The following is a 15,870-nucleotide window of genomic DNA, read 5'->3' as shown; positions in this document are numbered from 1 at the left end:
ATTTATTATTACAAAAAAATGTAATATGTAAAAAGTTTTAAATGAGACTTAAATTTTTTTTTAAAGTGATAAACTTAAATTTTGGTATATATCGAAGGACAAGGCTAGTTTATGGCAGCATGCAAAATTTCAGCTCATTCTGACGAGTAGTTTTTCCATTACATCAAGTTTTCTACAACGGCCCTAAAAAGATGCATTTAAGCGCGCATTCATGTATTTTAAATTGTCGACAGTTTTTCATTTGACATTTAATTGCTACTATTCGTACATTCCTTGAAACAAATATCCACATAATTGTAATGTAAGAATCTATAAAAAACACTTCGTCAGAAGCAAGAAATATGAAATCAATGTAAAAAATTCTTTTTATTGCCACAATATTTTATTAATTACCGGTATTTTTAAATATGGAATATAGTCTCTGTTCCGTAGCAAGCTGGATTTTTTATTTGTTGGCTTATATAAGGTCACTTATAGAAATACAAGAAATTACTGAAAATGGAAATTTTATTTCTTAATATATAATTTGTCGGATTTAATAATTAATTTTACAAATACTCTGCTGAATTATTTCTCTTAGTAATTAATGCGTAACGAACTCCAAATTTTGTGATTAGAAAAAGGCCATTTGTGTTTGTTTATATTTGAATGTTTGTTTAAGTGCTCAATATTTTTGGACAAGTCTCAAATTTCATAAAATTAATGTGCTTTAATTATGATGATTATAATATTATATATAATCATAAATTGAATTAAAAAATTTCTGTTTCAGTGACGAGGCGCACTTCCACCTCCAAAGATATGTTAACAACAGGTATGGAAATTCTGGGCACTGAAAATCATCATCATATAACAGTTCAACCATTGCACTAACTTTACCTTACAGTTTAGTATGTGTTATCTGCAGAAGGCATCATTGGGCCAATTGTTTTTTTCCGAAAATGTCACCGGTGAAGCTTATTTTGGCGTGTTGAATGACGATGTTATCCCATTCATGCATGGTATAGACAAGATGAACGATTATTAAATTATGCAAGATAGTTCTAGATCTTACCACATTCAGCGAGACCTCGATCTCTTATCGGAACATTTTCACAATAGACTGATCGGGTTGGATTCCATTGTGAAAATAGGCAATGGTATAAAGGGCCAACTTACTCCCCGGATCTTAACCTGTGAGAATATTTTTTATGTGGACGTCTAAAAGACACAGTGTAGCTCACATGTAGCTCACACAGCCCTCAACATTGGACGACTTGAGAGCAACAATTGAAACTGAGGTCAAGGAAATTGGAACATAAGTTTTGCAGAAAACAATTGCAAACTTCGATTCTAGACTTCACCTTGCCATTTGTTTGAACGACATTTCGAAAATATTTTGTATTGAAAGTTCTCAAAAAACATTGATTTTCACTTGGTTATACACCCCCCCCCCCTCTTTTCTTGAAGTTTTCATAACACAAGCTTCACATTTTAATTAGACTATGACGCTATATTCGGAGACCCTCTGTGTTATACATCAAAATACTCGTCTTGACGTGTTCTGTACGAATCTGTAAATATTAGACCCATACCTTATGGGACATCTTATATTATCACAACTGCAATTCATTATATAGATTTTATTATTCCATTAATATAGATGGTTGATAAATATTAGATATTTTCCATGCCAATTTAATTAAATTAACTGAAGCAAATAGGCCCTAATATAAATTTTCTACTAGGAAATTAGCTATTTCTGAAGGACATCCTATGGAATAATTATTCTTATAATTATATATATAATTATTATTCTTATAAATGTATATGATTATTTTTATCATATGCCTTTTAAAATAATTATACATTTTTTTTTTTCAAAAATCTGTTCATATAAGAAGCAGCAAAATATGTAATGACTAACACCTTAAAAATTGCTACAGTAATGAAAATTAAAGAAATGATAATATCTTTAATTAATAATAATATTAATTAAATTAATAATAATTAATGATAAATATTTAAAGTGATGATCTTCCATTTGCTTTCCATATCTGTAATACATATAGGTATTTTATACGTGTCTTCATATTATGAAGTTTTTCGTAATGAAAAAGCATTTTACAGTACGATAAGTTGCCGGTAATACTTATAAGATTAATTGATTTACATTTATCAGTGAATGAAAAGCATTATTGTATTTATCTGCTCTTAAAATAAAATGATGTATCCTTTCATGTCTGTTTATGATCAGTAAGTGGTGATGATAAGAATAGTATATACTGATAAAGAAATACAGAAAGAAAGAGCAAAAATAATAAAAAATAGTTGATTATTACTCTCTATCGGTAAGATATTAATTTTAACACTAAAATTAATATTTCTTTATTTAAAAAAATATAGAATAAAATATATATTAGATTTTATTTTCTTTCACTCAAACAATAAAACATTCCTCTTTAGTACTTTCCATGTCAAGACAATTCAAACTTGGGGGCAATTTAAAAGAAACTCTTAATGTTCTGGAATATTTCTTATCGGAAAAGCATAAAAATTCTCCAAAAAATTTTCACTATAAATATTTTATGATGAATAAAATAGCATTCAATTTTAACATGAACATTGTAATTTTGAAGATGCTTTTAAAGTGTCACAAAAGTTTTTAAAAAGAACTATTACCAACGTCCAGAGAATATCTAGATTTTGCACATCTAAATATGGAAACAGGTCCTTAAAGGAAAATGTCAAGTATGTCCCATGGTATATAAAGCAAAATTTGTAGTCCGGGTAATTTTTCCTTCCTAAGATAATAATAATAAAAAAAAGATGTAGCCATTGAAAATTTCAAAGTTTTTATTATTTTAAATATGTAGATAATCTTTTTTGAAAATGCTAGACACAGCATCTTTTAATATTCCTTTCTGCCTTTAAAATGGTATCTACAGTTTACAGATAGGGAGATCGATAGCAGAATAAGACTGGGTGATTCCTTTTTTTTCTGCAACTGTGTATAATGACAACGGGGCAAGTAAATTTATTCTGTAGCGAAATTGTAAAAAAGTGCAAAGCCTAAGGCTGGTTAACCTAAATAAGGCTCCATAGTAAGCCTATAAAATAGTATTAAAGAATAAGACCATTAATACTTATTAGTGAAAACTTTGAATACAATAAAATTTTATTGTTCTGTAGGTCACAAGAATTATAAAATTTGTGTGAATGCGACGAAGAAATGGGGTTTGATAAAAAAAAAATTAATGTATAATAAATCATTTCAAATGTTCATTCAGTTAATAATTATAAAGAGTTCTAACAAGATTTTTTTTGGTACTTTGAAATCAAATCAGTCTAACTTATTCTTAAAAATGTAGAAAATAACAAATGCATATATTTTATTTATTTAATTAACAGTAATTAAATTAATCCCATGTTAAAATTAGGAAAATATATTTATTTTTGTTTCAAGAATTAACCTATCATGCCTGATTTCGAGAAATAACTTTGCAATTCAACGTAATAAAAATGCTTACAAAAGAATCTACCTCCCCCCCCCCCTCTCAAAAAAAAAAACCTACTAAAAGAGAAACCAAAAAATACACATACGCATTTAATTCTCAACGATTAAAGTCACATCAGAACAAAAATTATAAGCATCTTTTCCATATATGTTTTTTGTGGTGTTTTATGAAACTATCGAAGAACGATTACCGATTCCCATACAAACTTCTTACATTTCGAAGCTACAAGGTAATTTCAATCTCTTCTGAGAATACTAGAAATGGCCCCTGATAAAGCGTAAGATCTAGGCGATAAACAACAGATGTCCTTCGGGTGATTAGGTTAATTAGCATCCCTAATGTGAGCAAAAGCTTCAAAAGCATTCCCTTTGTCGAAACTTGACACTTTTCGAGTGAACCAGCATTTTAAGTGTGACAGTTTCATTAAGCATAGCAATCTGTATGTCTGCCGATAGGAGGGATATCTTCATCCCATACAAGGATGCCAGACAGTAGATCCTTTTCAATTACGGAGTAGTATCAGCATTTAATCGATCTTTATTTATATTCCAGTTTGGCTTAATCGCAGGGTTAAAATTTGATATTAACTCCAATGGCTTGGGTTGAAGTGACTGTATATGGAGTGCCCATGTCAGTTTATTTTTTATCATAATCCTGAGGAATAGGTGATGAAATCACCTATTATTAATAGGTCACCTATCAATAATAGATGATTTAATTTCCTGGTGATTTCAATAGGTTATTAACTCGTTTATTTTCTCATACGTCAAAAGACTTCAATTCCAACTATTGCTGAAACAAAAGACTTTCTAATATCCAGATTTTGGAAAAACCAATAAGCTTTACTGGATTCATTCTGTTGTTGATGATCGAAAGAATATCAACTTGATTTAAGAAACAAACGTGAGGTACAAAACCTGAATAAGTAAACCAAAATAACAGAACGTAACGTATTGCTTCTTGAAGAGAAATGTTGTCCTCGAAAGATGTGGAAACAACCCATCGTTCTACGACTATTCCTTGTTGTAATGATATAGCAAGAACCTTAATTAATTAGCCAATTAAGAAACGATAGGAAAATAATAGCTCACCCAATACAATTGATCATCCCATTAGAAATAGACCAATATGGGGAGAATGTGGAGAGATACAATTCGCCGAACTTTCTCCAAAGAACGAAGTGCCAACTCTTTTCTAGTGCAGCAAAAACATTCTAAAGTAGGTTTCACACAGGGCAACTATTGCGGGCAATCGAAGGTCACCCTTACCTCTGGAACATCACATGACCCCAATGGGACAATACTTGTTTCATCCGGACAACTATTCATGGGGTTACGTGATGTTCCTAAGGTAGGTTTGACCTTCTATTGCGCGCACTAGTTGGCCTCGTGTGAACGCTACTTAATGGATTAAATTTGATGTTGTTAACTCTCACCTGGTGAATATATCTTGTAAATACGCTGATATAAATATTATACGCTGAAATAAATAAAATTTCGATTTTAGCATGAAGTGCATAGGTATTGAATTGTTACAAAAAGTTATCTTTACTCCTTTAAGATTTTATTTATTAGTTTAATACTTGGGTTGCTAACGTTTTTGTGAGTAAACTTATAAAAGGAGAGTAACATTTTACAGCTCTACAGTAAAAAAGTCGCATGTCATCTTAATTACTACTTTTAATTTTTTGACAAAGACCAGGGAGAAAAGTGAAATTTATTAATTAAATTAATTCTTTCCGATACATCGTCTCTTGATGCTGATGCTGAATAATTTTTGTCAGTGAATCTGACGTGAATGTTGCTTTGATATGCGTCGATTATTTATCTGAATAATCTCTATACTGAAGCTTAATAACAAGATTTTATTTATTTTTTCTTTAGATGACTGCTCTGGATTTAATTTTTTAATTTGAAACTATAAATAGATGACACTAATTATAATATTTTCCTAATTTTCCATTACTCCATTGTAAGGAGGCTAGATCCATGATGCCAATTTTGTTATGAATCATCCATCTCCCTCATCTTAACTTCATATAACCGTCATACAACCATTATACCACTGTATTATTATTCCCTTTCGATCTTCAAATTGAAAAACAGAGGAAAGCAAGTGCTGTAATCCACCATCAAATGATAAAAATTTTCCGTACTACAATCTTCTGCAAACTGTTTTGATGCCTCCTAGCAATAAACTGAAGGAATAAATTACTGCAATTAATTGCTTGGGTTAGTTTATTAGGTGTATAATTATGATGAAATATCCTTTAAAATATGAATATACTTTTTATTGGCATTAAATTTATAGAAGTTACATATTTTGTGACAATAATAATGATCATCCGTTGTATTTTAAAATGGAGAGTATTTATTAAAATTTTTATTTTGTTTATTAATTATTCAAATGTGGCTATTTGCCAATTGTTCTATAATTACTATGCTGTCTTTGGACATCACTGACGCCTTTTCAATTTCACCCAAGATCAGGATATTGACGAAGTCAGCTATAAAATGCTCCACAAAGTCAGTTTTGCCCTTTTTGATTTCTGAGACAGGATTCCCAAATTCTCGGCATATCTACTAAATCTCCGTGTTTCTAAAGTTGCTAATGTAAATATAATTGCTTCATGTCAAATAGTCTATAATTTCGTATAAGTTAGGTAGATGTAAATAAATTTCTGGTTTCATAAATATCTATTGAACAATATTTTATAATCAACGGAATGAATGAACTTATTGCTTTCTCCTCAAATTATGGAATTAAACCGAGCGCTCATTCCCTTTTCTATGTTGTCCATCCTTTGATTTTACAATAAGAACTGCCGAAATGTTCGCTTCGCACAAATAAATAATTGCAAATGGAATTATAATTTTGTTGGTATGTATAATACCTCACGCCGCTTTTGCGCCATACTCCAAACCATCATGGTTCACACATTTGGAATCACTGTTCTAAAATATTAGCTGCTATATAACGAAATTTTCTGGAGCATTTTTTCCTCTGAAACAGATATTGGAATCAGGACTCTGTTTATTAATTCTTTTACATCTATGAGATAAGTGAGTGATTTGGAAAATCCCATTCATAATGAACTGAACATTTCCATAGTTACCAAACTTCTATATTCATAAAACATTTTCTCCTACCCGATTGAAACTGTTGTTTCCATAAAAAAAACAAAGTTCTTATTGCTCTCTAATACAACTGAATAAGAGATTCTTACCCGAATATTCCTCATAAGCCTGCGCAAAAAGGAATCCCTCGATGGGTTCATTTCTTCTACCATTTGTTCTATGCCACCCTCGGAGGCAAATGTAGTTCTTGCACGGACGCTTGGAAGTCCATTTTCTAAGACTTCTAGATCTCCCATTTCTAATAATAGGAAGGATGTGTTCCTTGGTTATCTGAAATAAAAAAAAATTAAAATCATTTATATAAGTATGCTAAAAATAGATTAAAAAATGTTTTTAAATTATTTTCAAACCTTTAGTCGTTAATTCACTATTATGAATATTATGAAATCCTGAAATATGTGTTTTTCGATTTCGTTATCAGATGGCGCCGCTATACGAAATAAAATTTAAATTAAACCATTTGATTAGCTGATCATTAAATTCAGAATGAGTAAAAATAGTATATTTTCATCGACAATACATAAACTTACAAAATTTGAAAACTACAGCTAGCCAGTAAATGGGTTAAAAGAAACGATTAGAAAATTCCATTTTTATAAGCATGAAAAAAATCAAGTTAAATGAAAATGCGTGGAATGCGGAGTAAATATAAAGAATAAAACATGCGAAATACATGACCCACATTTAGATAATATTATAAAGAATAGATGAAAAGAATTTCAAAAAATTAGAGTTTGTAAGAAAAATATATATAGTTACTCTATGCTAACAATATCATAATTAAAAAAAACAAAATTTTTGAGTTTAAGGCTACAGAAAGTAAACTTGCCGAGATAGAAATAAATGTGCAGAGACATCTTATTATGTATGATCTAGCAGCAAGTATCACAAACATATACCATATTATATTGACCCAAAGAGCTATTACTTGAAACTTAATAACGGAATATTTTTTCCAGTTATAACAGCGTTCTCCTGAAGGTTTTATATTGATATTATACACAAACATAAAAAAAATAGCAGTAAGAGTTAAATACGAACTAAAGAAAAATATAAAAAATATTAAATGTTATCATGTGGGAAAGATATTAAACAGATTCTCGCAAATTCCTGTTATAATAAATTCCGTCCATTTTGCCTAGAAAGTAAAGTACAATCGTTGATTTCGAAGCATTTTACCTATAAACATTGTGTTGTTGAACAAAAAAAAATGTATAGAATTTAAAATTTAGGTGAGAATGTAGAATATCACACTGAAAATTGTCTCACTTTTTTAGGAAAAGGTTCAAAAAGAAATCGTTGCTTTGTAACATCTGATCATATCCTGTTATAACTCAAAGTACAATATATGAAATAGATTTAATTTAACTTCTTAAAAAATTCTAGAAAAATGCCAACATCCGGACATAATCAATACGCAAATAAAATAAATAAAAGTTTTCTTGAATACAATAACATTTTTTTCTCCTCTCTTTGCATTCAACTGCAAACACATTTTTCTAAAATGACATGATATCAGTCTCCTAACATTACGCTTCAAATATTCTTTTCTTTTTAGGAGAGCGCAATAACATCTTTTTTGCATGAAAAAAAGTTTTGTTTCTCTTTCAATTCATTGCATCATTATTGCGCGATTTGGTGTTTCGGTTGCTCAATTGTAAGATTGGGAGGCTCCATTATCTCAAAAACAATCAATGCACAAAAGACGTTTCTGAAGGCCTGGAGTACACTAATTCACTCCATTCATTCAAAATTTTTACATTTAGAACAAAATATTTATAATTACTTTGTGGTTCCTCTCTAGCTTAATCATTTATTCAGCTTATTACAAGTAAAGACAAAATAAAATAATACATATTCATTCTGAAATCTTTCTTTCGCGCTAAGGAGAAAGTTAAAAATGCCGCAAAGAAGAAACACAGAGAGAATGAGTGAGTCGAGTATCAATTTTTTATTGGCATCTTTCGCAGAACGTATTAGATGCCGTCAACATCGCATCCTAGTTCTACAGGAGTATGTTTTGGATCGTACGTTATAGGAATTGAGTTGCCATCTAAAGCTCAAAGAGCTGGATCTTAGAAACGTGTCCGTTGTTTGACTTTAGTCCTTCAAATCAAGTGGGACGATGATCAAATGTACTGTGAAAAGATGATACTAAAAAAGGATTTGATCAATACTTGCATCATATCATCGTACTTTCAGGATGAAAAATAGGCAAATGTCATAAAACAGAATCTGGGATAAGGTTTTGAAAATATTTCAAGAAGGGCTGTATATTTTCGATCCTAGCAGACGATTTGAATATTCCATAAATTTTTTAACATTTACCACAAAGTGGTTGTGTTCTTATGATCGAATTTCGGCGTTTAAGATAAGAAACTTAATGAATTAACGATTAGCCATGTATTTAGGGTGATCTGAAAAGAAGTCCTTTTTTCCATATTGCTTATTTAATGGGACTTAAATGCTGTTAAAATGGCTAAAATCGACTCTTTTTCGTTCATTTAAAAATAATATATAAATTTCTCTCCTTTTTATTATAATATTAGTTGTCAAGTTATTAAGAGATAAAAATTTATTTTATGCAAATCAATCTATAAGTTCCGTTCGTTCCGCATTCCCTCTAAAGTAAATAAAAAATGTGGGTAATTCCTTCAGTATGTAATCCTAATCATTACCAACCATATCTGTTAATGAATTACAATAATTCGATGCAAAAGTATAAAAGGATCATTTATTTTCTTTGTTTATAATAACTCAAAACTCGAATAACAGAACGGTAATATCATTTGTTAGCAAAACATTAACAATAAAAATGCAGGAGATCTTTAAGAAAACACTTCCTCAATTAAAACATGTATGACATTTTATTCTCTCTTCGAAACAGATGATACTTGGAAATTTGATTAATGGGAAAACTTGGGCATTAAAGACCTAACCCTTTATTTCAACCAAAAGACAATAAGTAAGTATCAAGAATATTTTATTTATCTTTCAATCGCCATAAAACTGGTAAATTGTATTAAAGAATTCCACTCAGGGTCTCACCTTCTTTAGGTGAGTATGGGTGCCCCAATCCCGAGATCTTTACTCCCTTCCGCTTTATTCTATCCTGCGCCTTTTGTTGTCTTCTGTCAATCGACATCAAGCGAGGAACCATGAGAAAATATTGGTACTCTGATTGCTTCTTGCTTCTCATGCACAGCCAAAACCCCCATGTACTGGTCGTTATGTAGCGATTTATTAGACGAGTGCTACAGTGTATCTTGACCCCCATGTAGCGGTTCGGCCTATATTGTTTGAATAGGAATTTGTATCTTGCTATCCACATATGAATTACGATTTTTGCAGCTGTAGAAGAAATACAGTTTATCGGAGTCATCTTCGTTCATGGATTCACTTTCTTTTCTCATACATTACACCTACTGAAAAAGTGTAAGAAATCATTAAATATTTTAAAGATGTTCTCTGAACCATCTTGAAATATTAATCGAACTTCTCTTCTCTGTGCCAACCAAGCAGTCCTTTTTTCACGCATAGATTTTGATTGCTTATGTATGGTTGCGTCCACGCTGCAGTTTTGCAGCATCTTGGTGCATCCAAATATCTGCTTTGGAGCTTTTCGCATTTCTCCAGAAAAGAGAAGTTATTTCTCAACAGTTACTTCTTTATTTAAGGCGCAAGAAATTGTCTACCTTATTTAATTCGCCGAACAATTCTTTCTGTCTTCGACGAATTTATAATCTCCTACCTTCTCATACTCTTCCATTTTGTGAAAAAGCCTAAGATTTTTTGCATGAATCGGGGCTTTATAATGTTACCATTAAGCTCCTTGGTTTCTTTACCTTTCCCCCTTGGCATATCTCGCAACTTTCTTCTTTGAATCCCTTCTCGGGATTCGATAAATCTGTAACTGTTTCTGTTGTTTTCTGACAGTTTTTTCCTCATTATCGCTGTCGATATTTTTTTATTATACTAGTTTTTAAAGAAGACTCGAGGTCAGACGGACATGTGGGTTGAAAATTCAGATTTTGCAGGTATGAAATGGCAGATTATTTAGCTAAATTTGCATTATCTTTTCTATTACCATCACTCCTATATTGTGACGCTAAGAGGTCCCTTATTTGTCGACTCTGTACTATTTGACAAGAAACTTGAAATATACAGACACACAAGTAGCGTTTGGATTGTACTTTCGATATGAGTGGTAGAAATCAAATTTATTCTCCCCATATCGGACTCACTTGTTTCACTCATTGTCTTCTGCGCTATGGTAAGAGTGTTCCCATGTCGTATGGATTTTAGCGTGAAGCATATTTTAGTTGTCTGTCCTTTTTTTTTTCTTCGGTGAATTTTTAAAAAATTTTTATCGTCATAACCACTTTTATTCAACATCTCTTAACTTGAAACGCGTGGTTTGTCTGAAGCACCATCCAAATGTTTTTAGCTTTTTAAAGTCAATCGGCTTTTTTATGCGCATTTAACACCTTTTACTGTCGATTTTTTTTACTTCGTTCACATTTTATTTTTGTTTCAAAATCTCAATCTTCATCTGTTTTCTAGGGGTTTAAATTTAGCAGCGACAATGGTATTTCAAAATTTTATTTTCTTATCATTTTATTTAAATGAACTAATGTTTGGTTCAGTTTAGCCAAGATTGGCTTTTATGCCATAAAACACGAAACAACCAACTGCATTAAAAAATAGATTTTTCTTGATCCAGGCAAATAGTCATATTTTAGATGGTTAACAATAACAAACAAGTTATTAAATATAATTAAAATGAAAACACGAAATCCAATTTTGAAATTCTTGGTGCCTGTTTTTAAATGTTAAAACCAATAAATATTTCAAAGAGCCCAAACCCTGTGTTTAAAGCCATTGAAACAAATCATTATCTTTCCGAAAATTTATTTATAAATAAAAATCGTGTGAATGAATATCGTTCATTTGAAGCATGGATCAAAACGAATATCGTTTCTAATCCATGCTACAAATGTGATGTGGATTCTGACACTGGATAAAGTAAAACACTTTAGAGAGCTGGGTATTAGACAAATTTTAAAGATTGATAAGTCAGTCGGAAGAGAAAAACAATCAGAAGAATGTTTCGACTGATAAATCACACTCACCAAACTATATAAAAATTATTTCATGTTGGGTTCTTCTCCATATTTGTATCAAGAGCCTTAAAATTCAAAGTTAAGGCAGTACAGAAGCATCTCGAAATGCTATCGGAATTGAGTCCAGAAATAACGGTATTGCATGTATTGACTGAATTCTCCCACAAGTCAGACTTCCAGGTATTATCTGGTGAGAGGAAAAAATGAAATGTCATACAAAATATTTAAAGCACATAAAGAAGTTTTAATAAGTGAAGTTCTTTGTTAATGGCCTTTAAAGAGGGTAGTTCAAAAACACTTCCACCAGATATGAACCCCTACCGGTGTATTCCTCTCCACAAATCGAACCAAAATTTCAGACGTAGTTGTTTCAAGGTATAAGCTCAAGATTGTGGTGATTTTAAACAACACAGAGCTCATGGTTACAGTAAAAGAATTTCGAAACTTTCGAATCTCATTCCACTTTTTCTTTGTCCAAATTAATCAGCGTATTGAAAAATGAAAAATGGCATTGGACGATACGTATATGACAAAAATTAACAATTTAAAGCATTTACAAAGAAGAACATTGTAAAGGATCATTGGCAACAGAAAGAGGAGGTGCATTAACATATTTGCATAATTCACAAGGACAGATCGTAGAGGCATCAATCACTGAGCACTACGTGCAAAGCAATGCTCGTGGGAAAACGTTTAAAAAGTAGTGCGAGAAAAATGTTTTTTCAGTCAGGTGTTTGAATGTGCCAACTAGATGACACAATGAAACAACGACGTGAATTGATATGGATGTTTTATCTGAATGGAGAAAATGCTACCGAAACAGTGCGAGTTTATCGGCGAAATAGTCTGATACGAGGCCCATGTTCCATAAGAAGTCTACGCAATTTTGTAAGAAAACTTCAAGAAAATGAATGCATTTACAATGGACCTCGATTCGCAAGGCCATCTGTTCCAGATGAAGCTGTAATGGAAATGTACAGTAAATTATTGTAGATTCACTGCATACTGCAGAAACTGTTGCTCGTAGTTTGGGTTTACCGAAAACCATAGTTTTCAGGATTCTGCGCTTTGTTCTGCGGATGTTTCCTCATTGATTTCAGCGCATCTACAGATGAGCAGTTGCATATAGATTTCACAAATTTTTTCCCCATTATATATGATGAATATAACCGATGGCCGCTACGTATATTAAGGACGAAGAAGACGCATTTCTGTTTAAATGGAAACGTTAACACCAAGAACTGCGTTTACTGGAATGGCAAAAACCCTCAAGATCTGGCACCAGTGCCTTTACACGAAGCCAAAGTGACGGTGTGGTGCGGCATCGCCAGCACATTTGCTCTTGATCCGTACTTCTTCGAAGAGGTTACTACCACAGGTGTGAAATCCCACTCTGTCACAAGTGCTCGGTATAAATCAATGTTGCAGAATTACATTATTCCAAAATTGCAACAACGAGATTTTATTAGTCGCATTGCATGGATGTAAGATGGAGTTCCACGATACTTCGCCCAAAGTAATCGACAAGTGCTACAACAACTCTTTGATGATAGTCATCTCCCATGGCCATCGTGATTCCCCGAGACCTATGGATTTCTTTTTCTGGGGTTTATCGAAGATTTATACGTCTAGTCCACGCGATGTGTCAGAATTGAAAAGTGCTATAAAACTAAAGTAAATTCCTCCTGTTATGTTATGCTATGTTATCAAAAGTCTCCCGCATGCAATGCATTGTTGTGCATACGTGGAAAACTTGTAATTCCATAGAAAGCTTTTCTTTTTTCATTTCTTCTCTTATATTGTCATTGGTCTTTTTCAACACCTTTCTTTCCTAATGTTTTATGCCAGCAATTTTCGTCGTACGCTTATCGCTCTAAAGCCATTCATGGTTTTTCATTACACTGAACAATTTGCACAAGAAAAAAAAAGTGAGTGTTACCATTCGAAAATTTCGAAATTCTTTCACTGCAACCGTAACCGTGAGCTTTGCGTTGTTTGAAATCGTCAAAATCTCGAGCATATGCCTGAAATTTTTGTTCGATTGATTGAACGGATAGGTCGCTACAGGTTCATATATAGGGGAAGTGTTTTCGACCACTTTTTATATATAATATATACGTGATTTAACAATGCTTAAACTTAATAAATGAATCGCTCAAAAGGACATAAGAAAAGTAAAGCTATTGCGAGAAAATGAAATAGATGTAAGCTAACAATAGCCGCTTCAGATTATGAGAAGATAAATCATATTTTACATTCTTTCCCCAAAAATTTCACACAAAATTATCCAAAAAATCTATCCCATTAAGAAATTGAAAATTTTATTTTTCTCACGATGTCTATTTACTTTTGTGTAGTTTCCCTTTCAATTGCTATTAATTCTTTAGAAAATTTGAAACAAATCATTTTTAAATAAGGAAATTTATAAATACTTCTTTACTGAGGCAACGTTAAGGCTTTGAAAACGCGACCACAATTTTTTAAAATTTCTCTTTGATTTTATATTTATCTTTTGATGGCATATTTAGTGGCATTTCAGAAGTTATTGAACCTTGCCTAAAAGTAAGTGTAGGTCAATTGCTTGGACAGAGGCAAGAAGAGTAAATCGTTTGTGAGCAAAGGCTTCAGGCTTTGAGAAATAACTAAAATGTTGCCTGTTTTTTATAACTAAGTAGAAAAATATTCTAAAAGATATACAGGGTGTTGCCGAATTCGACCGACAAATCCAGAGGGGTGATAGTAGGCATCTAGAGGATAAAGAATCACCATACAACATGGGGTCCCAAACGACGTTTAGGGGGTGAAAATCACAAAAATATAAGGAGTCGGCAAACTTTTGGAAACTGTAAAAAAATTAATAAAAAAAATAACAAAATGTGTTTCAACTATGAATTTTTTTAAGTGAAAGCACATTCTTAAAGGCAATTTTTCATGTGAGTAACATGCTGATTTGATGAACCAGGGGGTCGTAAATAATTGAAAACGAAAAAGTAGTTTAGAACCCTTATCTTCAAAAATATTAAAACTTTAAGAAAAATAAAAGCTTGAAAATATAAGGAATTTTATACTCTTAAAATGTCTGTAGTGTGAAAACTGAGGAGGTTTTAAGATATTCAAGAAAAACTAAAATGTTTGCCGGGAAACATCGCTGCAACATCGGCACCAATGTTTACAGAAGGTGTTGCAAAATTCTATTGAAAAATTCTGAGGAGTAATAGTAGGCATCAAAGCGATAAGAATTTTCAAAGAAATATAAACTCGCAAACGACGGTGAAAATTTATTTCCTGGAATACAGATACAGCATACATTTGCAGCATAGACATTTTAACATAAGAAAGGAGACGATGAGAAACTTTTATAAAAATTGCTCAATGTTGCGGCCGCGTAGGTTTTACACAATCGACACCGACGTTTAAAGGACCACCGGACGCGCTCAAACATACCAGGTGTGCTTGCGATTTCTCCAGTAGTGACGACGATCCATGCTACGAGATCTTTCAATGTATCCAAATGTGTCTGATAAACAAATTATTTTATATGGGCCCAGAAGAAGAAATCCAAGGGATTAAGGTCCGGGGAACTTGGAGGTCAATCAACAGATCCGCCACGTCCAATCCACGTCCCAGGATATGTATCATCTAGTTAGTTACGCACAGAATTCAAAAAATGCGCTGGTGCACCACCATGCATTAACCACATGTTCTGGTGTGCAATGGCCGGTATTTCCTGCAGTAAATCCGGAAGGACGTGCTGCAAGAAAACAAGGTACTTTGTGCCACTGAGGCGTTCGAGCCTTGCATTTGGCCTCGTTATTTTGAAGGATCCTGTCTCCCGCAACCCTCTATTAATATTTGCAAAGGTGCTGTGGTGTGGACAACGCCTACTTGGATATTGCTATTGGTATATTCTTTGTGCTAGCCGTCCATTACCATTCGCTCGGTCGTAAATTGAATGCATATCCGCATATTCGTCATTCGTGAAATCTGACATGTTGTTTGCGAATGAAACTTACCAACTATCAATTCTGCACTGCTCTTTAATGAATATAAGCTGCTTTTATATTCCTCGAACCATCAATTCTGCAATGATCGCAGCTTTTATATTCCTCGAAC

At 32.3% G+C, this 15,870-nt stretch overlaps 1 protein-coding gene across 2 annotated transcripts in view; it reads right to left on the bottom strand.

Moving 5' to 3' along the window:
• Positions 1-15,870, bottom strand: part of LOC129958939 (cyclic nucleotide-gated cation channel alpha-3-like) — a 118,492-nt gene that overhangs the window by 31,873 nt on the left and 70,749 nt on the right. The window contains exons 2-3 of one of the 2 annotated variants that reach the window (XM_056071689.1): positions 11,767-11,944; positions 6,724-6,904 (exon numbers count right to left, since the gene is read on the bottom strand). In XM_056071689.1, the coding sequence (XP_055927664.1) occupies positions 6,724-6,870 (147 nt within the window). In that variant the 5' untranslated portion in view covers positions 6,871-6,904; positions 11,767-11,944. The remainder of the gene's footprint in view (positions 1-6,723; positions 6,905-11,766; positions 11,945-15,870) is intronic. The other variant, XM_056071690.1, reaches the window with a different exon arrangement.

This window comes from Argiope bruennichi, chromosome X1 (genome assembly GCF_947563725.1).
Source record: "Argiope bruennichi chromosome X1, qqArgBrue1.1, whole genome shotgun sequence".
NCBI classification, from domain to species: Eukaryota; Metazoa; Arthropoda; class Arachnida; order Araneae; family Araneidae; genus Argiope; species Argiope bruennichi.
This window is presented reverse-complemented; position numbering and strand designations above follow the sequence as displayed.